The sequence below is a fragment of the Puma concolor genome, chromosome F2 (genome assembly GCF_028749965.1).
Source record: "Puma concolor isolate L17-30 chromosome F2, mPumCon1.1.hap2, whole genome shotgun sequence".
Lineage (NCBI taxonomy): Eukaryota > Metazoa > Chordata > Mammalia > Carnivora > Felidae > Puma > Puma concolor.
Genome location: NC_141684.1, coordinates 51,054,432 through 51,082,352, shown reverse-complemented (window position 1 = coordinate 51,082,352; position 27,921 = coordinate 51,054,432). Strand labels below are relative to the sequence as shown.

Genomic DNA, 27,921 nt, shown 5'->3' with positions numbered 1-27,921 from the left:
TGCTTCAGATTCTGTCTCCATCTCTCTGCCCCTCCCCTGCTGATGCGCTCTCTTGCTCTCTCTCTCTCAAATACGAAAAATAAAACTTAAAAAAAATTTTAATAAAAAAAGTTATATATTTTTGCCTGTCACATTTAGGGTTTTAATCTGATAGTAATTAATTATTTTTCCATACATTGTAAGGTAGAGGTTCAAGTTCATATTTATCTTCGCAGTAATGTAATCAGTTGTTACAGCCTCAGAAGCCTATCTTTAATCCCGGATCAGCTATGTTATTTCTGTCATAATTCAGACATTCATATATGCATGTTTCAGTTTGGGAGTTTTCTACTCTGTTGCAATGTTTCATTTTCTATCTTTGTACAAATACTATAGTCTTAATTACTGTAGCTTAAAATAAGTCTGCATAAGGCAAGTTTGCCACCTTTGGGTTTTTTTCCAAGTGATTATTTTGACCTTTTACTCTGTCATGTAAATCTCAGAATTAACTTACCAACTCCACACAGATATAAAAAGAATGTTTGGTGATATTATTGACATTATATGGAATCAATAAATCAACTTCAGGAGAATTGAAATGTTTGTTAAATATCAAGTTTTCTAATTTCTCTATTTATGTGAGGTAACCATAAAATCTTCCAATATAGTTATATAATTTTCCTTATAAACAACTTTAAAATTTTATAATGCATTTATCCCTAGGTACTTTACTTTTATACTATGCAAATGATATCTTTTAGAATTATATTTTTAAAACATGTATTAAATACATGTTTGTATTTAATATGAATTTGAATTGTGTATATTGGCATTGAACCCAAGAAGTTTATTAAACTCTTTTATTAATTGTAATAGTCCATGGATATTTTGGAGTTTTTATGTGGACCCAGTTATTATCAACAGTTATGACAGTTTAATTTCTTCCTTCCCATTTCTGGTACTGTTTTCCTGTCTTACTTCATGCACTATGAAATCCAGAATTGGTACTAGTGAATACCCTTCTAAATTTCTTGACATGAGGGGCACCTGGCTGACCCAGTTGGAAGAGCATGCGACTCTAGATCTCCGGGTCATAAGTTTGAGCCCCATGTTGGGTGTAGACATAATATAAAAATTAGCTAATTAAGTACTCAAATACCTTGATGTTAAAGAAAATGTAGCCAATATTTCACTATTAACTATGACATTTACTAGAGAATTTTTTGTAGATATTCCTTATTAGGAAGAAGGATGAAGTTTCCTTTTCTTCTTAGTTAAAGATTTTAACCCATATGGGTATTGAATTCAGTAATTATATGGTTCATACCCTTTAATGTGGGCACTGTCCCCTGTCCCCTCTAATTCACAAGGACATAAAAGCTAAAGTTCAAGTTCTGGTTTCAGTAAGTGTCTTCAAGGACTAAGCCAGAGCCAGTCTTCCAATTCCATCTGAGTTCCTTTCCTGCTTTGACTCAGACATAGGCTTCTATGAACTCCTTACTTTTTTACTAGCTCAGTGTTGTACTTTTTAAAAAAGTTTTTTTTAACATTTATTCGTTTTTGAGAGACAGAGACAAAGGATGAGCAGGGGAGGGGCAGAGAGAGAGGGAGACACAGAATCTGAAGCAGGCTCCAGTCTCCGAGCTGTCAGCACAGAGCCTGAGGTGGTGTTCAAACTCACGAATGGTGAAATCATGACCTGAGCCGAAGTCAGATGCTTAACCGACTGAGCCAACCAGGCGCCCCTCAATGTTGTATTTTTTAAAAAAGAGATATATTATACAGTTGACTCTTGAACAACATGGGAGTAGGGGTACTGAGCCCCTGTGCAGTCAAAAATTTACACATAATGTTTGACTCCCCCTAGAACTCAACTACTAACAGTCTACTGTTGACTGGAAACCTTACCAATAACATAAACAATAAATACATATATTGTATGTTTCATGTATTCTTGTTACTGTATTCTTACAATAGAAGTAAGCTAGAGAAAAGAGAATGTTAAGAAAATCATAAGGAAGAGAAAATACATTTACAGTACTGTACTGTATTTATTGAAAAAAATCTGCATATAAATGGACCTGTGCAGTTCACACCAGTGTTGTTGAAGGGTCAGCTGTATTTTATCTAGAAATTTTGGTTGTTTTCACTGCCGGGTCACTCATTCCTCCCTAATCCAGTGTACTTAGTCCACTGTACAAGAAAGAGAAGTATTCTCCTTCTTTTCTATCAAAATAATGTCAAAAAAACCAAACATTATTTTGATATATTTGATATAGATTTTCCTTCTTATCATGATTTAGAAATTTTAACTTTATTAAATCTTGGTTTTTATGTGATTTTCCAAACCTTTGTCACCCAACTTTCCAATCCCTTAACTGTTTCACACATTTCTTTAAGACAGAGGTTGGGCAGTTGTATGCAAATACTCTTCTGTCAGGTACTTAAGCATCTTATTGCCTTATCCCAGAGATTTTATCATGATTTTAGTTCACAAAGGCAAAAGTTGTACTCTCTTCTTCTGACTACCCAGGAACTCTATAACTGCACATTCTAGTTTATGAGTGTGTGTGTTGTATTGTTCCTTCAGTAAGCCTGGTATCCTCTAGAGTTCCACTCTTCTACACGCCTTTTCTACATAGATGAAAGATATTATCATTTAAATTAATTCCTCTTAAGAACAAAGCTCTGATCCATGCAAATGTGTATGCAAACTGAGACATTTCTGGCAAAAACCCAGTTGAGAAGGATATCTGGGGGGCACCTGGGTGGCTCAGTCCATTAAGCATCCAACGCTTGATTTCAGCTCAGGCTGTGATCTCTCAGTTCATGGGGTCGAGCCCCACGTCGGGGTCCATGCTGACAGCATGAAACCTGCTTGGGATTCTCTCTTCTCTCTCTCTCTCTCTCTCTCTCTCTCTCTCTCAAAATAGATAAACATTCAAAAAAAAGAAGGATATCTCATTCTTTATTCATTTTACTAAGCATTCCTGATTTCTCTACCTCATTCAACATTGTCTTTTTCCATAGTACTTATTGCTTTCTAATATGTTATGAATTTTTCTGTTTGTTTTCATTGCTGTTGTTGTTGTTGTTTGCCATCTATTTCTCCCCCCAGTAGAAGGTTAGTTTTACAAAGGCATAAATCTAACCTGTTTGGTACATGACATATCTCAAACAGTGCCTGGCCTAAAGTAGATGCTCAGCAAATATTTGTTGAATAAATGAATAGCATATAACATTTGTATAGGCAAATGGCAAAAGGAAAAAAAATCTCATCATTTATTTTTCTCAAGTGGATTAATTTTTCCTAATCAGTGCTATATTATTTTTTGCTTTTAGATATCAACATGGCAGGAGAACCCAAACCATACAGACCAAAACCTGGAAACAAGAGGCCCCTTTCTGCACTTTATAGGTAAGTAAGCAATTTTATGATATATAGTAGTGGAAACTTCTTGCAACTTTAAAAAGCAACATAACCTTATAAGGAATCAAATGTTTTAAAGAACAATCCTTCCTGGCATAAAGTACAACAAAATGCTGACAATCAACATATAGATATGTCACCCAGGATTGGCAGGGATCTGTACACCTAACCTTCCCATCTCCACTAAAACAACCCCTCTACAAGATATTCCTCAAATAAAATCTAATGAAAATCTTTCATGACTTTACCTGCCAACGTGCTGGAAAGGACAATACCTTGTGACTACTGCATGCCATGTACTGTAGGTATTTTTCATGGAGTTTGATTTAATTTAATTTTTGTAACCATCCTGCATTGTAGATACTGCTGCTCTTATCTTACGGATCAAGACCCTGATACACATTTTCTTGGGGAATTTCCCTAAGTCCCACAACTTGTAAGAATGATGGCACCAATATTCAGACTCATGCTGTCTGCTGCCATACCTTGAGTTCTTTCCGCCTGATCATTTAGCCTCTTTTGTCACAAAGTATATGCTCATTTCACCCCTATTTCTCTAAAACAACAAATGTAGTCCTTCCCTTCTCCAAAGAGACCTACTTAATACCTTTAACCTTTCCTAATATACTTGGATCTGAGTCAATTTAACATTCCAGTCTTTCCCCTCTCGTTGCCCCAGTTTATCAGTGTCCACATTTACAATCTCAATGCTCGATAGATAAAATTAAACTGTATTTAGCCTCTCTATTGTTCTGTATAAACGTCTATCATGTTAAGTAAAATTCAGTTCATTTGGATAAGAGGACAAGAGTAAGCTCACAGAACTTTTAGTTCTTTAAAAATAGCCACTTTTGGGGGGTGCCTGGGTGGCTCAGTTGGTTGAACTTCTGACTTTGGCCTGGGTCATGATCTCAGGGTTCACAAGTTTGAACCCTGCGTCAGGCTCTGTGCTGACAGCTCAGAGCCTGAGGCCTGTGTCTCCCTCTCTCTCTACCCCTCCCCAGCTCACTCTCTGTCTCTCTTTCTGTCAAAAATAAGTAAAAACGGGAATCTACGTGGCTCAGTCGGTTATGTGTCTGACTTCAACTCAGATCATAATCTCGCAGTTTATGGGTTTGAGCCCAGCCTCAGACTCAGTGCTGACAACTCAGAGCCTGAAACCTGCTTCAGATTCTATGTCTCCCTCTCTCTCTGCTCTCTCCCACTCACCCTCTGTGTTTGTGTCTCTCTCTCAAAAATAAATAAACATTAAAAAATTTTAAGTAAATACATACATAAATAAAAACATTAAAAAAAATTTTTTTAATAGCGACTTTTGAAAAAAAAAAATGTTCTGTTGCTAAGCCATATGTCCCACTTCATGAACTTTTGCCACTGGTTTTTGTACTGTTAAGTGCCAATTTTGCATCTCTCTGTTAAATCCCCTTTTGTTAGACTTGGCCAATTGTTCCAAGCTATTGAGATCTCCTGTCATCCAATTTATTTGGTTGTCTCCCAGATATGTGTCTTCATTCCATCAGTATCCACATCCAAAGAACTAATGTAAGTGTTGAGCAAGGCCCCCTTTTTTAACCTGATATTATTTGGATAAAGGAGAACTGAGTTCTACTTGTCAAAATTGATTATATTCTAATATAGTACAGTAAGAAGGGTACTCAAAAGACAGCTTGGAGCTGGTTTTTTTCATCTTTGTTCTCTGAGAACTAGCGTATCTCCTTCTTTCAGCCACTCACAGCCTCATTTCCCAAGCTGTGAAATAAAAAAGATCAGAATTAAATGAGTGCCAAGGTCTTATCCATGCTAATGCCCCAGGGCTCTCTAATGCATGACCGTTAAAAATCATAAAATAGATATTGAAAATATGTCTTAATTGCTCATATTATTTTAGCTATGTGAATTTACTTCATTTTAATTTAAAAATTTATATAAAAATGGAAAGGTAAAGGCCTTAACAAATTTGATAAATGATCATAAGACAATATTGGTATTAAAGGTCTAAAATGAAGTCACCAGCAAAAGTGAAGTGATACTTTCTGTACCTTGTTTAAGGTAGAGGATACCTTTACAAAAAACTTAAAAAATGCAAGTTCTTTTGTGATCAGATTCATTTTTAAATGTATGTATAGAACTGCCTCTAATGTAGAACATTTCAAAAGCCGTATTTTTAATAATTAACAAAACAAACTGTCAGTGGCTTTTTAAATTTTTTCTCATCAAAGAGTTACCACTGTGCAGTGATGTTGATTTTCTGATTTTCCCTGTTCTTGGACTGTTTTGATTTTCTTATGAGAATAGAAGCTTGTGACAAGAAACAGATGTCTTTTTAACTATTATTTCTCTATTACTAAATTACGTTGAATTGTGAATTCAAAAGAATCAAAAGCAGAAGTTCATTTAATCTGATATATTGTATACAAATTACATCGGTGGAGAAATGCTTATTTATCCTGTTTTCATCTGTTTACTCAAATGAAGGCTGGGTTGTACTGAAATTACAAAGAGGTAACAAAGGGAACAAAAGAGAGTGGAATGCACATCTAAGAACACCCTTTTATACACACTTTCTCATTCTTACATAAGCTTAATAATAGTAATAACTCCTTTTTATGTAGACACACTGTATTTTCAGAGTCAGTATTTATCTGTTCACCACAAAAGTCCACAAGGTTTGTATTATGAGCCTTGTATTATAAATGAAAAAACTAAGTTTCCAAAACAATAAAGGACTCGCCCGAACTAAGATAACAAGATTAGGAACTGAACACTGGTTTTCAGCCTTCAATTCTAGTGATCTTGCCGCCAGATCACTGCTCCGCATATTTACTCACCTGCCCCTATCTAAGCATAGAGATTATAAAAAGCAGAGATTCCTACCCAGCAAAACTAATAATCGCTTACACTGTCCATGATTACCATGACAGCAGGTGGCAAAGGAAAGACTACACTACACAGTATAAAAACCAGAGAGTTACAACCGATCTCTGTGATCATGGGGCACAAATTTTGAGCTTCAGGTTCTTTATCTCACATAATAGTTGTAGAATTTTCTTGACAGGATAAAATGAATAGTTGAGGCAAAAGCACCTAATCTTAGTGCAGGGCATATGGTGGCAGCTTGAAAAGAGGTTGTTTCTGCTTTCCTGTTCTTTGTAACTTTGGGTCTCTTATCCATGAAATGAGAAAGCTGGAATAATTTCATTTCTTCGTTTATTTGTTCATTCATTCATACAAGACATATTTATTGTGCGTCTACTATAGTTTAGGCACTGTGGTCACTGCTTTTCAAGGCAAATGACATAGCAAATGCCAAGGCCACAAGGCAAGGAGAAAGCAAAATTAAATAAAAATAAATTATTTTTCGGGTTCTCGGTAACCTCTGATTTACTGTCATGCCCTAAACTGTTATGTCTCCAGATCTCTTTACCCTGTTGGGGATGTATATGATTTGTTATCAGACTTTCTCCTTCACCTGCATCCATTTCATCTCTGTCATGAACCGCAAAGTAGTATTTACATGGAATACACAGTGAGGGATAACCTTGTTATTTCTTTTTTATATTTTTTTACATTTATTTATTTATTGAGAGACATAGAGAGACAGAGCACAAGTTGGGGAGAGAGAGAGAGAGAAGGAGACACAGAATCCGAAGCAAGCTCCAGGCTCCGAGCTGTCAGCACAGAGCCCAATGTGGGACTCGAACTCAAGAACTGCGAGATCATGACCTGAGCTGAAGTCGGACGCTTAACCGACTGAACCACCCAGGAGCCCTTAACCTTGTTACTTCTTTTAACAGGATTTTCAGTTTAGCCAGACAGCCTTCACCAAGCATTTATCATGTGCTGAATTAACACAGTATACGTGGAAGCCACAAAAAACTTTAAAAACATACTAAAGCCTTAAAATATTTACTGTGGTATTCATGAGTTAAATGTACACACAAATAAAGAACATAAATGAAGTATACATACAGTTCTATAAGAAAACAAATGAGAGAGTAACTGATCCTGCCTAAGGGGAGGGGAGGAGGAAGTCTGAGTGACGTTTGATCTGACTTCTGAGCAATCAGGCATTCACTCATAGGCAAAGAGAAAGAGAGCATGCTGGCAAAAGAAAATGTGACCAGGGAATGGACACATAATTAAAGAAGAGCATCTCATGGTGAGAACTAGTATAGTCTACTTGGTGAAGGCAAAGAACGGATAACTGGAATGCTATGGGGCTCAGGCTGTCAGGATCTTAATACGCCTGCTTATCAGATTAAGGAGATTCAGCTTTTATTCTACAGAAAACAAGGAGCCATTTGAATATGGTGAGCAATTGGCAATGGGATGGAAAGATGAGTGAGTCACAAATATGGCCAAGATTTCCAGCTTAGACAGGTGAGGGGATGATCACATGAGTCTGATAGAAGACATAAGAAAGACATGAGAAGCCCCAGCAGGCTCAGGGGTAAGGTTGGGGAAAGGAAGGAAAAGAAATTATTTCAGTCTTCTACAGGAATTCATAAAGATAGACAATTCATTAAAATAGCACTTGTAATAAAAATGTCTCCCAATAGAGGCTATTTGTAAATGAAACGTAATTAATCATGTGTGAACATTCCATAAATATTGGACCTAGTCCTAATGGTGAATAGCAAATCCATTCTCTAGGGAAAATATTGTGACGTTTAATAAATTGCTGCTTCGAATGTGCTATGTACATTACACAGTATCTATGGTGCTCTACAATAAAATCCTCCCCCAGGAAGTGAGTTTCCCAGCATGCCAAGTCCCAATTAATGCTAAATAATAGCTAAATGAGAATAATTGTATGATGGTTTTGTTTCTGCTTGTAAAGGAGACAGACCTTTCCTCTCTGATGTGAGTAAAACTGACAACCAGAGAACAAAGATACTACTTATCATAGCTGACCAAGAACAGGTTTTCATTCACCTAGAGGCAGCCCTCCCAGTCACAGGGAGCACAAGGCAGTGAGACACATAAACACAGTGTCATCCTATTCATTGCATGGATATTACTAGGTATCATTCCCAAATATGGCTTTGTGGTTATTATACAGATGCCTTTCTTAGCAACCTTCCCACCTCACAGAGACAACCATGGACATCCAGATTGCCACTGCAAGTAACTTTAAGGCTCCCTTACGATTGTCTTAGGATGACCTATAGTATTACCATTTTAAGATCACCACAATTAGTGGCGATAACATGAATGCAGGTTATATTATAGGACTTTCAATGACCAAAACACTTTCAGAGTCTGGGCCAAGTAAGGTGACTCTGCAGCAAAATCTCTCTGGTGATTTGTTTACCACTTGACCTACGTGAGTTCTGTTACCATCCTCATGGCCACTCTGGCACAACATAGAGAAGAGGGACCTTCAGGTGACCCAAAATGTTCCCTAGGACCTTGAAATGAAATCATATGAAATGAAAGCAATAGAGGCTAATTTCACCTAATGCAAAATAGCAAAAAATCAATATGGAGGAAAAGCATCCTGGATATCTCCACTTCACTGACTTGCTCTGTTTGCTGAGGAATGTTTACCAGTTAGCTATTGGTTATTTTATTTATTTTCTGTCTCCTTTTATAATATCAAGGATAATACACATACATTTTCAGAAGCTTAATACTTTCAGTATCAGCGTCTCCCTTTGCACTGGTAAAGGCTTCCATTTCACCTACCTACTCCGGTGGGCCCACGCGGAAAGCCATCTAGGAATGGACTCTGTGGTTTTTAAATGGAATGTGAGGAGGACAGGGAACTGTTCCTCTCACCCCCTGTGCTGATGCCTTTGCCCTTTTAAAATGGACACAAGCCCCAGCACTGACATGCCTACAAGCTTCAACTTGAAATTAAGTTGTCTCTGGGTCTATGTAGCAATCGCAGTCTCTTTTAGCTCCTGATTCAGTCTTGGGCAATCAAATTACTGGCAAGGAAAAGTGTGGTCGCAGATATGCACAAGAGAAAAAAAAAGTCCACTTCTAAAACTCAAAGCTGAGTATATATATATATATCTGGGTAATTGAAGGTGAGTTCTCTTCAATTCACACTTCTCAAGCGAACATGAAATGCTGTTGAACCAGAAAAGGTCCCCAGTACTCACTTTGCGGGTGGCTTAAAACTGTGCAGATGTTTTACGTGAGTATGTTTGGTGGAAATGGTGTCAGACAGGACTGCCTCCTAAAACTGGCTCAGCAATTTCAATGACGTGAACTCCGTCCCTTCTTCATTTGCTTCTTTATCTGCTTGAAGGAGGAATAAGAGTTTCCTGAAAGATGACATATTTAAGGACTGGAACTGTTATAGATGCTCTACAAATGTTAGTGATTCTCATTATTATGATTATTCAAAGAGAAAGGTCTATGATCAATTATTTTAAGAAGTTATTTTAAAGGAGCCTTGAGCTATGATGATGTTGCTAAAATCCATACAGTCAGCTAAATAGGTTAACAGTTTCTATAACCGCCTAAAAAGATACTTTTGGGGGGAGAAAAAGATTATGCTAATTTATAGTATGTCCCTCATATTTCAATATTAAACAAATGTAAGTTATAAACCTTTTAATTTAAAACAGTTATAGAAATACGGGCATAATGCCCATTAAAATAGTTCTGCTACAGGCTGTTTTCTGCTAGGTGAAGGAATGGCCTGTTTGCAGTCTTTTGTTATTTTTTAATGCATAAATATCCATGAATAAATACCTTCTTGCACATGGGAAGAACACAGTAACTGTAAAGGGAGACTAGATGGTATAATTCCTTAGAGAATCCATAACTAAGGCTTTTTGAAAGACTATGATTCTATTTGTTTGATTTCAGATAACTTATGATAAAATCAAAGGAAGCAAAATCATGCAACCAATTTTAAAAAGAGGTTAATAATAAGAATCAAGACTTAGGTGGGAATTGGGGTGGGGTGTGGCAGATAGGATCAAGCAAATTATACTTAGAAAACTTATGCAATAATAAGGTATTACAAGTGAGCATCGAACTTAGTTATGGGATTCCTGGCAGTCAAAGAGAAAAGGGATGCATGATAATTTATGTAACCATCTATTAAAAGCAAGTACTCCAATTTGTGATAAGAAACTTTTTCCATAACTCTCCCTTCTCAGAAAAACTTATCACATATGAAAGTATCTAAACAGCTTGGTAGATACTACCCTCAGAACTAGTTATACAATAAACACACACACACACTCATGCACATGAAATATTTTTCAATTAATGGTACTTTCCTCATGAAGTCTGTCCATAACAACACAGACTTTTTTTCTGCTTCTCCCAAGGCAGTTTACCATCCTTCGACAAATTGCATGAAAGTCAAAAACAGTGATGTTCCAAGATGGCTAGATTTACAGAGCAGCCTGGATTCACATCACCTGTATTAGCTGCATGTGAGGAGGAGACAGAAAGCAAGAGGGGCTGACTACTTAGTTAGTTTACTTACGCAGCCCCAAGGACCAGAAGAAAAAGACAATGCTTTGTTGTTTCCAACTTTTCACTCAGGTGCCTCGATCTGTTACTTAACACTCCTCTAGGATGGGGAGAAATGGAAAAGGAATGGGAAACCTAGCATGGGATAGAAGGGGCTGAAATTTCACCTCTTCCTCACAGCTAGCAGGTACAAATGAAGAAATGCAACTCTTTTCTTCTAGCTGCAATTTACTGTACTTTAGAAGCTACAACCGGTCCTGAAATAGTTGCTTTCTTTCATTTGTGAAGACAGGATTTTCTGTTGAACCCAAGCCTCCTTACCAGGACACAAGAGTTATGGCCTTTTATGCTATATGCTCTTTGTGTCTTACTATGTTTGTGCTCTTCTTGCTTTGCATAATGGGGTATTAAAGTTAGAGCACCAGCAGAAGCACCACTGGTCCCCACGAAGCGTAGGAGGATGGTGGTCACCTCTCATTGTTGGGTCAATGCAGAAGTGCTCTCTGCCTGGGAGGAAGGTGCTCTCTGGATTTTATCTTCCAAAAGACAGTGTTTTTCTTGTTCACAAGATGGAATGTCTTCACTGTCAGTGCTGATTTCGTATGTTTTCATCATTTTATTTTTTGGTCATTATCTTTAGATCTAGTGACCTTTTATTTTAGGATGGCCCTTGGTAGAGAATTTGGGTCCCTGAGCTTCCAACCTAAGATAATTGAAATTGGTTGTTTTTCATTTCAAAGGGTTATTTATTTGCTTTGTTTGCCCACCAAGGGCTCATGTCTCATCTGCCTTCTCAATCTACATATTAAGTTCAAAATTCCAGGATATATTTCCTTTTCCTCGAGGCTACATGGAAGGATCATAAAAGAAATTGAAATGTGTCTAAAGTCCTACTTTTAAACAAATCAAAACGTAAAACATCTTTAGTGTGGGAATGGTTCCCTCCTTTTACACTGTTGTTAATGTAGTTTAAAAAAAAAAATCTTGGGGCGCCTGGGTGGTGCAGTCGGTTAAGCGTCCGACTTCAGCCAGGTCACGATCTCACAGTCCGTGAGTTCGAGCCCCGCGTCGGGCTCTGGGCTGATGGCTCAGAGCCTGGAGCCTGTTTCTGATTCTGTGTCTCCCTCTCTCTCTGCCTCTCCCCCGTTCATGCTCTGTCTCTCTCTGTCCCAAAAATAAATAAACGTTGAAAAAAAAAATTAAAAAAAAAAAAAAAATAAAATAAAATAAAAAAAAAAAATCTTTTCCCAACCCAGAAATCCTTTCCACATAGTTGTAAAGAAGGAAAACACTTTTCTTATTAAATGAACACCCAGAATGTGATGCACATCACAGATAATCTGCTAAGAGTTCACAAAAACAGAAAGAAATCTCACCCTTTAATATAGCAAAGCAGACATAACCCATTCTATGCATGTTCTCAAGATAGATAATAGCTAATCCTCAAGTAAGAGGACTTGAAAGCATCATTTGTCATGCGTAGTTCATCATAAAGTCATCTGTAATTGGGGTGACCATCTGTGTTAACTAATTGGCAGTTGGCTTTATCCAGACAAAAATTAAACTTCTCATATCTTTATGGCAGGTAGTTTTGCAACCACGAACACCAGAGTTAGATTCCTACCCTCCCACAAACTGGAAGATAGAGGTTCTATACTTTTTGATGCTTACCTTTCAAAGAGATGGCTCCCATGTCCTCAAAAAAAGATATGCCTAGGTCATACAGACCTATCTAGTTTTCAAAGGAATTTACATACATTTCAAAGAAGGAGGAACCCCTTTGCAATGACAAATTTTCTTTTTTTTTCCACTCTTTTTTTTAATATAATTTATTGTCAAGTTGGCTTACATACAACACCCAGTGCTCATCCCAACAAGTGCCTTCCTCAATGCCCATCACCCACTTTCCCCTCTCCCCAAAGCAGTGACAAATTTTCTAAATTAAATGCCCAAAGAAAAAGAAGGGAAGGGAAATATTTTCCCTAATTTTAAAGAGGGAGTTTTAAATTTCTAGGGTTTTGTCCCATTCTTCTTTTTTTTTTAAGTTTATTATTTGTTTTAAGAGAGACAGCGGGGGAGAAGCAGAGAGAGAGAGAGAGAGAGAGAGAGGCAGACAGACAGAGAATCCCAAGCAGATTCTGCACTGTCAGCACAAAGCCTGATGCTGGGCTCTAACCCATGAACAGTGAGATCATGACCTGAGCCAAAAACATGGGTCAATCAACTAAGCCAGTGAAGTGCCCCTGTCCCATTTTTCTTAAAGTACAATTGAGAGTGATATTTATGGACTTGCTTGTGTCAAGATTGATGGGAATTTCTTTATATTATGTCCATTCCTGAGAAGTTAGTGCTCTGTACCACCTCACTGACTGCTCCTCTGTGCAAGGGCTTCTACCATAGCATTCCCATCACACATGCAAGGATGCTTTGTGACCATACGGACCGTTTATCTTGTAAATAAGAAAAAACATAGTGAGAAGAGAAGTGTCACAATGTAGAAGAAAGTCTGAGTACATACAAAATGGGGAGACGAGAAAAGATGAAATGAATATTCACAATCTAGATGGATAGGACTGAAGTAATGAGAAGCCAAACAGCTTGTTGGCTTCTGTCATCTTTTCTCACTTTTATAAGGTAAATGATTTTAAAATCATGTATAAGTATTTTATAAACGTAATTTTTTTATCTTTATAAAAATGTATTTTCTCCTGGTCAATTAAAGTTTGAGAATACTTATCACAAATTATAAACTAATAGAAAATGTTGTTATAAAAAGATTTTTTTATTTTTATTTGAGAGAGAAAGAGCATGTGTGAGTGGAGGAAAGGGGCAGAGAGAGAGAGAGAGAGAGAGAGAGAGAGAGAATCCTAAGCAAGCTCCACACTCAGCATGGAGCCCAACAGGGGGCTTAATCCCATGATCCTAGGATTGACCTGAGCCAAAATCAAGAGTTAGATACTTAACCGACTGAGCCACCCAAGTGGCCCTAGAAAGATATTTTAAAGTTTTAATTATGAACAAGTTTTGCACTGTAAAAAAAAAAATGAAGTTTATAAGTTTATTAACTTTGTTTGGCTTTAAATATATTAATTAGAAAACAGTCCACAAATTTTCTTATAAAAATTACATAAACTAAATGCAAGAATAATTCTCCCAAGTTGAGTTATAAGTGCTAAAAAGCAAATCCTGAAATGTCCCTTTTTTTCGATGCCTCGAAAGATGAGGGCAAGAACGACAGCATAGTCTCACTAGATCATGAGTTAGCCATGTGTGATGAACGCTTCTCACAAAAATGTGTTCTTTTGGAAACTAACTCTATTAAACTTTCAAAATTTCTTTCTCGTGGAATTATAGCACAATTAAGAATTCAACTTTATTGGTATTGTTAAATATCAGAATACTTAGGGTACCAGGGGATTTTCTTCCAAACCCAGACAGTGATAACACTCTTCATTTATGTTTAGTGTATGGTGGAATAAAAGGACAAGGGGGTTGCTCTGAGTTAAACATATTACATTGCAAATGAAACTGCAGTGTTTCATGGTTTACACTTTAATATTTGTTTGAAATATCTTCTGCTTCTATGTCAGAATCACTCAGTTCTGAAAAGATATCCATGGTCATTAGAAGGAGCACTGTGTTGGAATTTAGGAAACCTGCAACCACATCATGTATCTGCTACTACCTGCCCATGCCAGCAAGGTGATTATAAGCAATACAACCTCTTTTAAGTGTAACTTTTTTATAACATGAAGGAATCGAGTTAAACCGTTTCTTCGTTGATTCCCATTTCTAGCACTCTGGTATTCTGCTGTTTATTTTTGAATCCAGAAACAAAAGGCTTTATTATCAAGTTTATTCATGTTTTTCCTCAAACCCCATCCAGTATCTTAAAGTATTCATATCTTTTGACTAGGCAATTCCATTTCCAGAAGTATATCTAAGAAAATAATTCTAAATATTTAAATAACTAAAAAATATGTGAAATTATTCTTAAGATGTTCTTTGCAGTTTTATTTAAAATATTGAGTAAACTAATCCAGCCAAAATGTTGTACAATAATGGGTATGGCACATCCATTAGATGGAATGTTCATGAATTGTTCATACTGACACGGGAAAAATTTAAGATTTGAGTAGAAAAACCAGCAAAGCAAAATTATATAAACAGGATATAATTATGAAAGCATCATATATAAGCAGAAAACCAAAACTATTTAATAAATGAAACAAACATGCAGAGAAAAAAAATGAAGATCAAATATTAGCTGTACTTCTTTGAATAGGAAGGATATGAGTGATTTTTTTCTTGTAACTTTAATACCTAATGCAAATTTTCTTTAATGAGAATTTTATAACCAAAAGAAAAAGAGAGAGAGAGAGACTTAAAAGCCAGATTTTCCAAGTGTATATGGTAAACGTCACACAAAAACACACAACAGGCAACAATGAGGATTTTTTGTGCTTACTATTGTACAAAAACCAATTCAATAGGTATAGCCCTTCATCCTTGGAACTACACTTCTTTAGTTACCGTGGTTATTAGAAAAGTTAGTATTCTAAAAAAGGCAACTTCATTAGCATTCAGCGCAGGCCAACAGCCTAGTGGGGTGAAGCAGTTAACTGCCAGGGCTGACTGCAGGAAGTGGCCTGTCAGTGCCACGATGGGATTAGGAGCTCAGCGTACCGCGGGGGGAGTGTAAGGAGCAGGGTGCAAGGAGAGCTGCTGAAGTCATCGAATCTTCAAAAATGAAAAGTCAAAATTTATGAGCCCTTAAGTAATGCAATAAAATAAGTAATCAGGAATGCGTAGTGATGGCATTTCTTCTGACTACAGATTAGTGAGCCAGTAGTAAGACAATGGCGCTTGCCAGACAATAACTGTCCCTCCGTATTTAAAGCTATAATTCAGTCGCTTTGCTGCTGTCAGTGCTTTGAAAGGGCATCGTGTATGTGAGCTACAAATAAAGCCCAGGAATAAAGCCCAGGTTTTGTCCTTTAGTATACAGAGCATGGGACATGACAATAAAAGAGGGGACAGTTCTGTGTTCCAAACTCTTAACAGAGAGAATCAATGAGTACAGGAGAACCAATGGTAATGAGTCTGAGTATGGTAAATGTAGCAGAGTGTATGTATCAAGAAGGGGAAAAAGAGGTAGAGGATGACCCACAGATAACAGATAATCAAGTCTAAAATAGCATTTGGAGTCAGACTGCTTAGCAACTCTTAACAAAACTATTCACAGCATCAGGGTAGAGACATTAACATGATATTATGAGAATTCGAGAAGAATTGAAGTCAAATTGTAACCGCTGATTTCTTGATTTGCTGAAGATTGTCTTTTTCTCCTTTTATTTTTTTTTACTCTTTACTACCTAAACTCAAGATAATGAATCTCATGTTTAAAGTGTTTAGAAAGAAAAATTACATAATCAGTATTTGAAAAGATGGGCTAAATTAGGTCAAAAAAAGTTGAAACACATGGCATGAAAAAACTTAAAGAGATTATGAAAGAAGTAAGTAATATTAGGCATCCACTTAACTGAAAAATTAGATGTATTATTTTTAAAAATGTAATGCTGAATAAACAAAAAGCAAGAAAGAACAGTTTTATGCAGGCAGGCAGTAATTAGACAATTAGTAATTAGACACTACTTAGACATTGTCTACCAACACAAATTGGTAAAGAGAAATGAAGGACTTCACATGGGGTCAGCCCTGAGAGTCTTTTGAGAAATGATAGAGACTTGGAGAAGAATTTCTGATATCAGCAATTTGAATGAACCACACCATCTCCAGCCTGGAAGGATAACTTATCTCTAAGCCTCTATTAACAGACCTGACTGAGGGGCACCTGGGTGGCTCAGTGGTCAGTGGGTCCGACTTCAGCTCAGGTCATGATCTCATGGTTCGTGAGTTAGAGCCCTGTGTTGGGCTCTGTGTTGAGAGCTCAGAGCCTGGAGCCTGCTTCAGATTCTGTGTCTCCCTCTCTCTCTGCCCCTCCCCTACTCGTGCTCTGTCTCTCTCTAGCTCTCTCAAAAACAAATAAACATTAAAAAAAATTTTTTTAAAGAAAACAGACCCGATTCATGGATTTACCAAATTCAGCCTATATTGGAGATTCTCAGTGAGATTTAGTGGAGGAGAAGGAAACATAGAATCACTAATCCAGTTGTTTATCAATTATTAAGCACCAACTGAACAATGTCCAGGGCACTGAGTATACATTAGTTAACAAAATGGACCAAACTCCTTGACCTTACCTTCAAGTGTGAGGTAAATGATAATAAACAAAAATCAATAATTAAGTTAAGCTTTATGTTAGAAAGCAGGAGGTGTTATGGAAAAAGTAAAACAAGGCAAGAGGGATCGGAGTGGGAAGGTGAGAAGTGATCTGACTTTGAACAGGGTGGTGAGTGAAGACCAGCTGAGAAGGTGATATTTCAGCAAAGACTTGAAGAAGGTGAGGAGCAGGTAAGGTTTCCCCTGAGGGGAAAGCATTCTGGGCAGAGGGATGATCAGCACTAAGTCCTTAAAGCAAAAGCACACCCAACTATTAATAAAAAGCAAAAGAGCCAATGTTTCTGGAGTAGAACTGAGCAAAGCTGAGGGCCGGGAGTAGGTGAGAGGAGAAGGCAGAGATGAAGTGAGGGTGCCAAATCCTGTAAAGCCTCGCGGACCACTCAAGTACTTTGGCTTTCACTCTGAGTGAAATGGAGAGCCTTTGGGAGATTTTAAACAAAGGATTACCATGGCAGCCTTAAATTTCTGAAAAGTCTTTAGCTCTTTGTTGACAATAGGTTATGAAAGAACAAGGGAGGAACGTGGGAAAACACGCAAAAGATTATAATGATTCAAAGTGGTAACCGCTGAGATGAAAACACAGTTATATCGTGGATATATTTTGAAAGTGGAGCCAGCAAACTTATAGATTGGATGTGGACTGTGAGAGAAGGAAGGAACGAAGGCAAGGATATTATTATCTACTGCTGGGGAAAATTTACTGCCTTAAAAAACTTACTGTTTGTCATATTCGGCAATCTGGCATGGGTTCGGTCGAGCGGTTCTGCTCTATGTGATGTCCAAATGGCTTCTGTGCTTACACATCTGGTGCTTCAGCTGGGGCTGGCTAGAACAGCTGTGGTGACTGAGCATCTTTCTCCACATGGTCTCTCCATGTGGTGAGTTTAGGCTTTATTATGGCACCGTGGTCTCAGGGTAATCAGTTTTACATAGTGACTGAGTTCAAGAAGGAGGAAGAAGCTGCCTGTCCTCTTAAAACCTAGGTTGGAAATTCCGCAGTGTTACATCTGCCATGTTATATTTAGAAGAGCAAGGTATAAGGCCAGTTCACATATAAGATGAGGGGACATAGACTCCACATCTTAATGGGTGGAAGGAAAAATTGATAATGAGCAGACTATCTACCATGGAAACCCCCATGGTTTTTGGACTGAGCATCTGAACATATGAAATTACAATTAAGTGAGATGAGCAATACTCAAGGCAGAGATCGAAGTCGGCCAAGGTAGGCAGTAGAGATTAGGAGTTTAGTTCTTTGTTAAAGTGGTGATACCTATCAGATATCTAAGTGAAAATGTCAAGTGAGCAGTTGAATACATAATCTGGAGTTCAAGCAGAGGTCTAAGCTGGATGTGCACATTTGTGATTCATCACTGTGTAGATGGCATTCAGAACCATGAGACTGGATGAGAACAAACACCAAAGGGGTAATTAATGATAGAAAAGAGAATAATTCCAGGGACTGAGCTCAAGAACACACTGATATTTGAAGTCAGGATCTAGCAAAGGTGACTCAAAAGAAACAACTGGTGAGGTTGACTAAGTGGTATGAAACTCGGCGACGAAGTCCTCAGGGAGAAGGAATCAGTTGGGTGAAATGTTCTTCGGTGTTCATGGTAACTAACGATTTACAACTAGACTCAGCACTGTGGAGACTGCTGGAAGCCAAAAAGGATATATCCACCAGGTCTAGGGTCTCGGCTCAGTCCTGCATAGTTGACTCAGGGAGCAGCCCAGAAACAGATGGGACCTGGAATTATAAACCCAAGCTTTTGTACAAGAGCTCTAGCTGCAGGGTTAGAGGGACACTAACATGATGCCAAGATGCACCCCTGCCAGTCAGGTGGAGCTTTCTACACAATCCAGGAAGAGGTAATATTAAGTACTCTAGGCACATGATTGGCATCACCCAATTTTGTCAGCATGTGGCATTCAGGTCATTAAATTCTGAAATTTGGTGCCAGGAGTTCATGTTTTCAAAGATCCGAGGGGAAAAAACCTCTGGGTCTGAGAGAGGTTGAGGGTACCGAGAAGGAAGATTAATCTGCAAGACAAGTTCGTCACTGGGAAGAGGGCAGCAACACAGTTAAGCAGAACATGCAGAGATGAACTGTTGTTTCCCATGCCCATATCAGACGTCAGCTACAGCTTAGGTTGAATTGGTTTCAAGCATTTTACTAAGAGAAGGCAGAGGAGACGCTGAGGCTGCATCTCGGAGCTGATTGGGTGTGAGAGTGGGGGACACAGAGGAAGCATGGGGACTGGAGGGAGGGCTTGAGGGAGGCACGTGAGACAAAAGCCAACTGCTCATCTCAACCAGCGGGGGGCTGGCCTGCAAAGGTGTGTTTTATGTCTTTTAGCAGCAATCGCACTCTGTACAACTTACTCTGACAGGCAATCAAAAGACTGTACAGCATTGTATTGCCTCTGATCTCTTCATTTAAAATGGAGTAGAAAGATAAATGACATCATAAGGCTGCAAAAAAAAGCAGGACTGAGGATGGAGATTTGAAACTGGATAACTCTGTGACTGATTACCTGCTTTCCCCGTCCGTGCTCTTGGCAGACACACAGTTTAATAGTTATTAGCAAGTAACTAAATAAAACCATTGAAAGAGACAGATGAGCAGCCAATGGCTGGTTTTCCTTAAATCTACTTCCTTTCACTACCTAGGTTTGGAACTGAGATAAGCAAATCATCCAACATGAAAATAACTGAATTTGCAAGTATCTCTCTCTTTTTTTTTAAGCTTACTTATTTTTGAGAGAGAGAGAGAGAGAGAGAGAGAGAGAGAGAACCAACAGGGGAGGGGCAGCAAAAGAGAGGGACAGAGTATCAAAAGAGGCTCTGTGCTGACAGCAGAGAGCCCAATGTAGGGCTCAAACTCAGGGACCCTGAGATCGTGACCTGAGCTGAAGACAGACGCTTAACTGACTGAGCCTCCCAGGCGCCCCTGAAAATATCTCTTTTCAGAAAATATTTTTTTCTTATTTGAATAGAAAGCTCCATGCACTTGTATGCGCTCCTTGCCAGTGTGAGGTGTGGTGAGGTTAATTCTGGAATCAGAGTAAAACAAGGGTGAGACTCTATACTCTCTGCCTTGGCCAAATATCTTACTACTCCTACCTCTAGCCCTACCCCTGGGCTATTGGAGTAAGCTCTCCAAGCCTCCCAGGAGAATCTGCCAATAGTTAATCTTTCTTGCCTTGAGGATCTTCTCTATACTTCATGTCCGTTCCCCTCGCTGCAGCTCAATCCTCCCAGCAGCGTTGTGAAGCTGCACTGCAGCCTGTGCGGGGACATGAGCCTTGCAGCCTCAATTTACAAAATGGCAAAAGTCAGGACCGTGCGTGCCAAAACTGCCCCTGAGATTCTTGGTTGATACCACAGCCATCCATTAACCTGTCCCTGGAGTTAGGAGCACAGATGGTGGGAACTGCAAATGGAACTTACCAAGAGGTCTGATGATAGCTCTAAGCAGAAATTTCAATTGAGCATGAAAGCCCTTGTAAAAAGGTATCACAGGAAATTGAGGGGAAAGCTGTTTTTTACTCCAGAGAAACGGAATCCATTGTAGACAGATCTCACTGCAGGAGTGAATAGCATGTCAAATTAAAAATATCAGCTATTATCGTTATGAGGCATTAAGTATTCACTATTATTTGTACACATTGGCATATGGACTCTACGTCCAGAAACCTGGGTTCTACTGCAGGCTTTATACCTCTTTATTCCTTTTTATAAGTTTGAGCAAATTTCTGTACCTTCTATTCGCACAGAGTTGGTAAATACATATTCGCACACCATTCTTCTCCTTTCCTTTTGTGTTTCTGTGGCAGACATAGGTTAATTACAACCCTCTTAAACCCAGAGGCCTGAATAGGTTTTAGAATCCTTATCAACACCTTGTTCCCAGCAGCCACCATCAATTAGTCAGAATTGACACAAAAATTAAAACTTATTTGACCTCTCAGCTTTAGAGCATAGAAGCCTTTAAGGAAATGATTGCTCCCACTCTTAGCCATCTCAGACCATCCCCTCACAGCCTCACCCAGAGCCCTGCTTTGCCTCAGATTTCTCAGTGCAGTTGACAGGACACTATAAAAGGCTGTACTTGGGATAATCCTTGTGCATCTGTTACAACACTACGCCCCGGTAAGAGCCACACCTGGGAACAGGCTATGGTTGGCACGAGAATGCACTGTGAGTGCCTGCTCATGGTCCGAAGACAAAAATGTCTTGAACTCTTGTTCCACCAAAGAAACTCAAGGTTGAGTCGTACTCAGACTTCCTCAGGCAGGGGGAGTGAGGAGGTTGGTGCCTGTACAGACCAGTGCTTCTTCTCATGCCACACACCAATATAGTGTGTCCTTCCTGACAAGCTTATTGCTCCCCAGGCAAGAGCTTCTAGGCACCTAAGCCCTGGTGGGCCAGCACAAAAACCTGGGCTGCTTTTGCTTCTGTTTTTTCTCTTTAAGTGAGGAGAGGAGAAGAGCCAAGGTAAGTACTACACACAGATTCTGATTTTTACTGGCTGTCAGAGAATTCACCTACAGTCACCTATGAGTATCCTGCTCCTATTATATAAAGAAGACTCTTGTTTGCTTTTTAATTTTCTGGCAGTAGATGAATTTTTAAGAATACTGATAGAATCGTGTTATATTTTAGTATGTAAAATGTTCAGTAAAGGAAGACGTCTATGAATCAGTTTACAAGTGTTTATCTTTGATCAAAATCGTCATCTTTTGCTCAAATTTAATCATTTACCTTGAAAAAAAAAAGCCTGTTTAAATCATAAGGCCTTGGAATGATGAAAATGTCATGTAGATGTGTTTAGATTACAAATGGTTGATGATGAAATGTAAACTTTAAATATCCAAGTAAGATTCCTATAATTCAAAAAATGCTATTAAGCTGTTCATAAAATGGCATGTCAAATCATTCCATAAATAATAAGCAATCTGTTAGCTAAGCATTAACTCACAATGACACGGACCACCATGGTGTCCCTTTCTGAACTTGGCATCTATACACCTAGAGGCCTGTTAGTGAGCCTAGGTATCTCTCCTCGATCCTTTTCTTCCCATTGTACACATTCTATCTGGGGGCCTCCATTCTCTCCCTCGATGTCCTATGCTAACTCTGTTTTGATGACACGACTCCCAAATCTGTATTTCCAGCACAGAAGTCTTGCTTGCATTCCAGGCATACATGTCCATCGGTTACATACCTTCACCAACATAGCCCCGTGTGATCCGCTGTTATACAACTGCTGCACCAACCTGTTCCCCAGCCTGGACTCCCTATATCTGTTAACTGGCTATGAATCCAGGAACAATCTGAGCACTTGGGGATAAAAAATAATAATAACAATGATGGCAGAAATCTATTAAGTATTTACCTATCCATTTATTTATTTATTTATTTATTTATTTATTTATTTATCTAATTAATTTAGTTATCTATTTCATTACTTACTTATCTAAGTCTCACAACAGCCCTAAGAGTTCAGTTTATTATTACCTCATTTTGCAGATGAGATCATTGAGGCATAAAGAAAAGCGCCTTACTTTTTCAAGGCCACACAGCCAGATGTTAAAGTCAGAACTAGAATCAGGCTGACTGATTCTAGGAACTGTGTCCTTAAGCTCTTTGGAACATCCATCTTAAATGTAGGTCAGGCTTGGGTTGCCATTGCTAAATAGAATAGATCAGATGGTGGTAAATAGTGTTGCTTCTTGGCAATTTTTACTACAAAACCATATAAATATCATAGGGGGGCATACTTATGAGTCACTTTGGACTCATAAAAAACCCACCAGTTTTACAAAAACAAGGTAGTTGAAGTTATTTCTGCAAAAACACAGTATCTCCCCAAGCATAGAGAGTGAGAAAGCAAGATGCCACCCTGACGGTGAGCATTTGGCTCAGCTTGGCTGGAGCATAGAATTTGTAGGCTGAAGTGGCAGAAGACAAAGCTGGGAAGGTACTAGAACAAAATTTTGAATAAACTTTTACTTACATTAAAGGATTTGGACTTTACTGTGTAGGTGAATCCTGGAAGTAGGGGTGCAGGAGTGAGGCAGGGAAAGTTCATTGGAAAAAATCATTCCTGCAAGCCTCCTATGAAGTAGGAATGACTCTAGGTACTTGAAATACAGTGAGTTCCTACTTTCAAGGAGTATACAGTCTTAATAGGGGACTTGTCAAATATACTAGGAATGTTGAATACATCATGATTAGGTGTTACAGGGTGCTATCAGAACAATTATAAAGCACTCCTAACCAACCAATGGTGCTTTATGAGAAAACATTTCCTAGAAGCACTCACAAATGTGTAATGAGGGGAATTACACGATCATATTGCATGATAGTTATTTTAGAAAGATGATTTTGCTAGTAGATATAGCTATTCCAAAGAATACTGAAGAAGGAAGGTGAATGAGGAGGTTTTTCTAATAGCTCACATAAAGGTTGATGATCATTAAACTGTAATAATAAGAATTAAGAAGTAAAGAACTAAGAGGACTTTGGGCAGTAGAAACAGCAGAACTAGAGGGTCAACTGAAAGTGCGTGCCATTGGAAGGGAGTTGAAGAGAGAGATTATGATCTTTCTAGTTTGGTCATCTGATTGGCTGATTATGCCATTGAGTTAAGGAGGAAGAAGAACAGAATGAGGGAGGCAGACAATGAATTTTGTTTGGAACATGTTAAGTTGAAGGCATCTACAATTGGAGATATATGGTGGACAGATACAGAGGGATAAATAGAGTAATACTAAAGACAAAAGTTTGGAAATATCAGGGGTGCTTGGGTGGCTCAGTCGGTTAAGCATCCAACTTTGGCTCAGGTCATGATCTCACGGTCCATGAGTTCAAGCCCTGCATCTGGCTCTGTGCTGACAGCTTGGAACCTGGAGCCTGCTTCAGATTCTCTATCTCCCTCTCTCTCTGCCCCTCCCCTGTTCGTGCTCTGTCTCTCTCTGTCTCAAAAATAGATAAACATTAAAAAAAAAATTTTTAAGTTTGGAAATATCCAGCATATCAACAACATGTGAGACCAGATAAGATTTCTCGGTGGAGTATAGAAACTATAAAGAAAGGAAATGTGATAGTGCCGTTAGGCACATATAAGCAAAATAAAACAAAGGAAATAAATTGATGAAAGACAATGCACAATGCGAGACATGAGCACATGAAGTTTAGAACCAGAATGCCTAAATTAAAATCCTAGCTTAGCCACTGTTAGCTGTGTGACCTTAGGCAAAACATTTAACACCTTTGGGTATCAGTTTCCTCATCTGTAAAATGAGATCTATCTCAGAGGATATCATGATGCTTAAATAAATCAGTGTTTATAAAGCATTTTTAATAACACCTGGTCTTTAATAAATACAGCTTAGATTTTTTTGTTATTAAATACAAAGTGTTATAAATCCGTTAACCCCAAATATTGATCTTCACTTTGCATTCTATTTTTATTTCTTTACTGTGCCTATTTTTCCAAAGGCTATAGTTTGTTTATCTTATTATACTCCTAATTCTAGCCAGTCCTGAATGAAGTATTATTAAATTCACTACCCAGCTCATGTTAAAAGTAAATCTTAGGAAAGACAAAACCAGTCCTTTTCTTCACAAAGCAATTACCTTGTTTAAAAAACTCAGAAAAGTTCTCTCTGGGCATATCACAATGTAATCATATGTTTCTAAGGATTACACTGATAAACAATTTTCTCCAAAGGGATATTTCTCCTGGTAGTTTCCTTCTTTTGCATTTTTTTTTTCACTTTTCAGGACTAAAATCACAAGTGTGAGCTTTTCACATTTTCAGGCAGTTTCAGCGCATAGAATTAACAACCTATCTTTGGCATGGTCATGACCATCACAGTCTACTCTGTGCCAGGAACTGTGTTAGTTGCTCTAAGTACATAATCTCATACTCTTCACAAGATATGTTGTAAGTTGCTTCTGATGTTGGCTATATAATTAATGAGAAGATATGTAAAAAAAAATACATCTCTGAATTAACTCAAGGCTGGGGAAGTTGACTTTATGTAATGAAACCATGACTAAGCAGTTGGTTAGAAAGCAGAGCATTGTTCAGTGTGGGCCAGTTATCACCTCCCTCTACAGTGTGCCATCATTTTGAGGATGAGACATGGCATAGGATTGCCTGATGGTGGCTCCCCACAGACTTCCTGCTCTGTATCACCACTGAAAATGCTTGGGGCTCCAGGTACCTAGGGTTCATTTTCAGTGGCTTGGAATGACTAATGGACAATAATCTTTCCTTTCTGCTCAGCTGGTGGAGCATCAGCCAGAACCTCCCTTGGACCATTGGAAGGTTTAACACAGAACTTTGATGAGCTTCTTCTCTAAGCAGACTTGCAAGTTTAACATTCTTACAATCTTGAAACTGGAAGCTAGACTTTTAACCCAAGACTATTGTCTGGAGAATATGTCATAGTAATTGAGATAATAAGTAATAGAAGCTTAGTGACAGGACTGTCCCTGTAAGATGAAGGTGTCAGGATTAGCTTTATGAAGGAGTTAGATAAACTCATAAGACAAATAGATCATAAGGAAAGGAATTAAAAACTAGTATTCTGGTACAGAAAAAGAATGCTTAAAGACATCAAAGGAGATTTGTTTAAGTCACAAATAGACAAATATCCTGGAATAAAGTGGTTGGTAAGAGAAGTAATAAAGAGCGACATGGAAAGTTAGCGTGAGGCATGTTTCTCACAAGCTTTCGAATGACACACTAAAAGTTTGGGCATCTTCCTATGGTTATCAAAATTGTCAAGAAATATGGTGACGTGAAAATAGCATTGTAGGAGAGTTGATCTGTCAGCAGTAGGTGCAGAGATTTGGTGATGTAGAAAGGTAATTTAAATTATACTGAACTTGTAATTCTGGGAGAATATTTTGATATATATTAAAATAAAGAGTGCCTATTTTGACAGGTTGTTTCCAGTTTCTTTCAGCAATATAGTTATAGGTTGGCAAAACTTTTTTTTTTAATGTTTTTATTTACTTTTGAGAGCTCTCTCTCTCTCAGAGTGTGAGTGGGGGAGGGGCAGAGAGAGAGGGGACACAGAATCTGAAGCAGGCTCCGGGCTCTGAGCTGTCAGCATACAGCCCGACAAAGGGCTCAATCTCACGGACTGGGAGATCATGACCTGAACCGAAGTCGGACGCTTACCGACTGAGCCACCCAGGTTGACATACCTTTTCTATAAAGGCCATAGAGTAAATATTTTCAAACTGTGGACGTACAGTCTCTGTTACAACTACTCAACTTGCTACTATATCACAAAAGCAGCCTTAAACAATATGTAAATGAATAAGCATGACTGTGTCTCAGTTGACTTTATTTATGGACTCTGGAATTTGAAAGTTCATATAATTTTCATGTGTCAAAAAGTACTATTCTTTTTTGATATTTTTCAGCCATCTAAAAATGCATACTTGTGGGCACCTGGGTGGCTCAGTTGGTTGAACATCTGACTTCGGCTCAGGTCATGATCTCACAGTTCGAGGGTTTGAGGCCTGCTGTGCTGACAGCTCAGAGCCTGGAGCCTGCTTCAGATTTTGTGTCTCCGTCTCACTCTCCCTCCCCCACTGACACCCTGTCTGTCTCTGTCTCTCAAAAATAAATAAACACTTAAAAGTTAAAAAGAAAAAAAGAAAAAGAAAAGAAAAATGCACACTTGTGAGCATGGCCCAACTGGTAGAGATGCTGAATCACTATGTTGTACACCTAGAACTAATGTAACATTGTGTGTCAACGGCATAAAAGTCATTCCTAATTTGTGGGTTCTACAAAAACAGGAAAAGTCATTCCTAATTTGTGGGGCGCCTGGGTGGCTCAGTCGGTTAAGCAGCTGACTTCGGCTCAGGTCATGATCTCGCGGTCCGTGAGTTTGAGCCCCGCGTCGGGTAAGCTGCGGGTTTGTGGTAAGCAGGATTTGGCCTGTAGAACAGAGTTCACCAATCCCTGGTTTATAGAACATCAGTCAGAACTCTCAATCCAGTATCACTTTGAAACTTTTGAATTTTCCCCTGAATTCTTCCATTGAACATTTGGGAGGAAATAGTTGAAGTGAGTTGAGTAGTAAAAGAAGAAGGAGACAATTCACTGGCTAGTGAGACTAACCATATCAACCACGGGTGCCGGTGGGGCAACATATGTCCTTACAATGCTCCAATCCACCGTTTGTCTGAAGCTTTTAGAAAAAGAAAAGGAAAATCAATAAGTAAATACTACTTCAAACACATTCTGACTCAGTGTTTCAGTAATTGCACAGGGAAAGGCAAAATGGTGGGTCTTTCTTTTCTTCATGTCGTTTGTGATAACTTCAATGAAAACAGCACCAGGCCTGCGTGATATGAGTGGGGACACTGAAGGAGGTTTTAGTGTGAAACAGTGTGAAGTCGCAGCAGCTGTGAACAAAGAATTTACGTTTGGAGAGACCAGCTAGGCTGGGGTAAATAATGAGAACCAGCCTGGGAATAGAGTGAAGAGAGGGATGTGAAAGTCACATAAAGGAAAAATTGCCAGTGCATTGCTCATTGAGATGTGGAGGATGAAAACGAGAGGAATCAGATATTTTAAGTGTTTCTTTTACTGGATTCCTCAATGCCGCTTAGAAACAGGGAGCAGTGAGAAGCAAGGGGGACACTGAGGGAGCAGGAACGGGGAACTAGGAGCCTGTGGGCTAGCACCTCAAACAAGCAAATTACACACATACACTAAGATCTG

The 27,921-nt window shown here is 38.5% G+C and overlaps 1 protein-coding gene across 8 annotated transcripts in view; it reads left to right on the top strand.

The window, feature by feature from the left end:
- RALYL (RALY RNA binding protein like) overlaps positions 1–27,921 on the top strand; it is a 712,252-nt gene that overhangs the window by 555,161 nt on the left and 129,170 nt on the right. For all 8 annotated transcript variants that reach the window (XM_086695612.1, XM_086695606.1, XM_086695607.1 and 5 more), the window contains one exon: positions 3,322–3,397. In XM_086695612.1, coding sequence (XP_086551738.1) covers positions 3,322–3,397 — 76 coding nt within the window. The remainder of the gene's footprint in view (positions 1–3,321; positions 3,398–27,921) is intronic.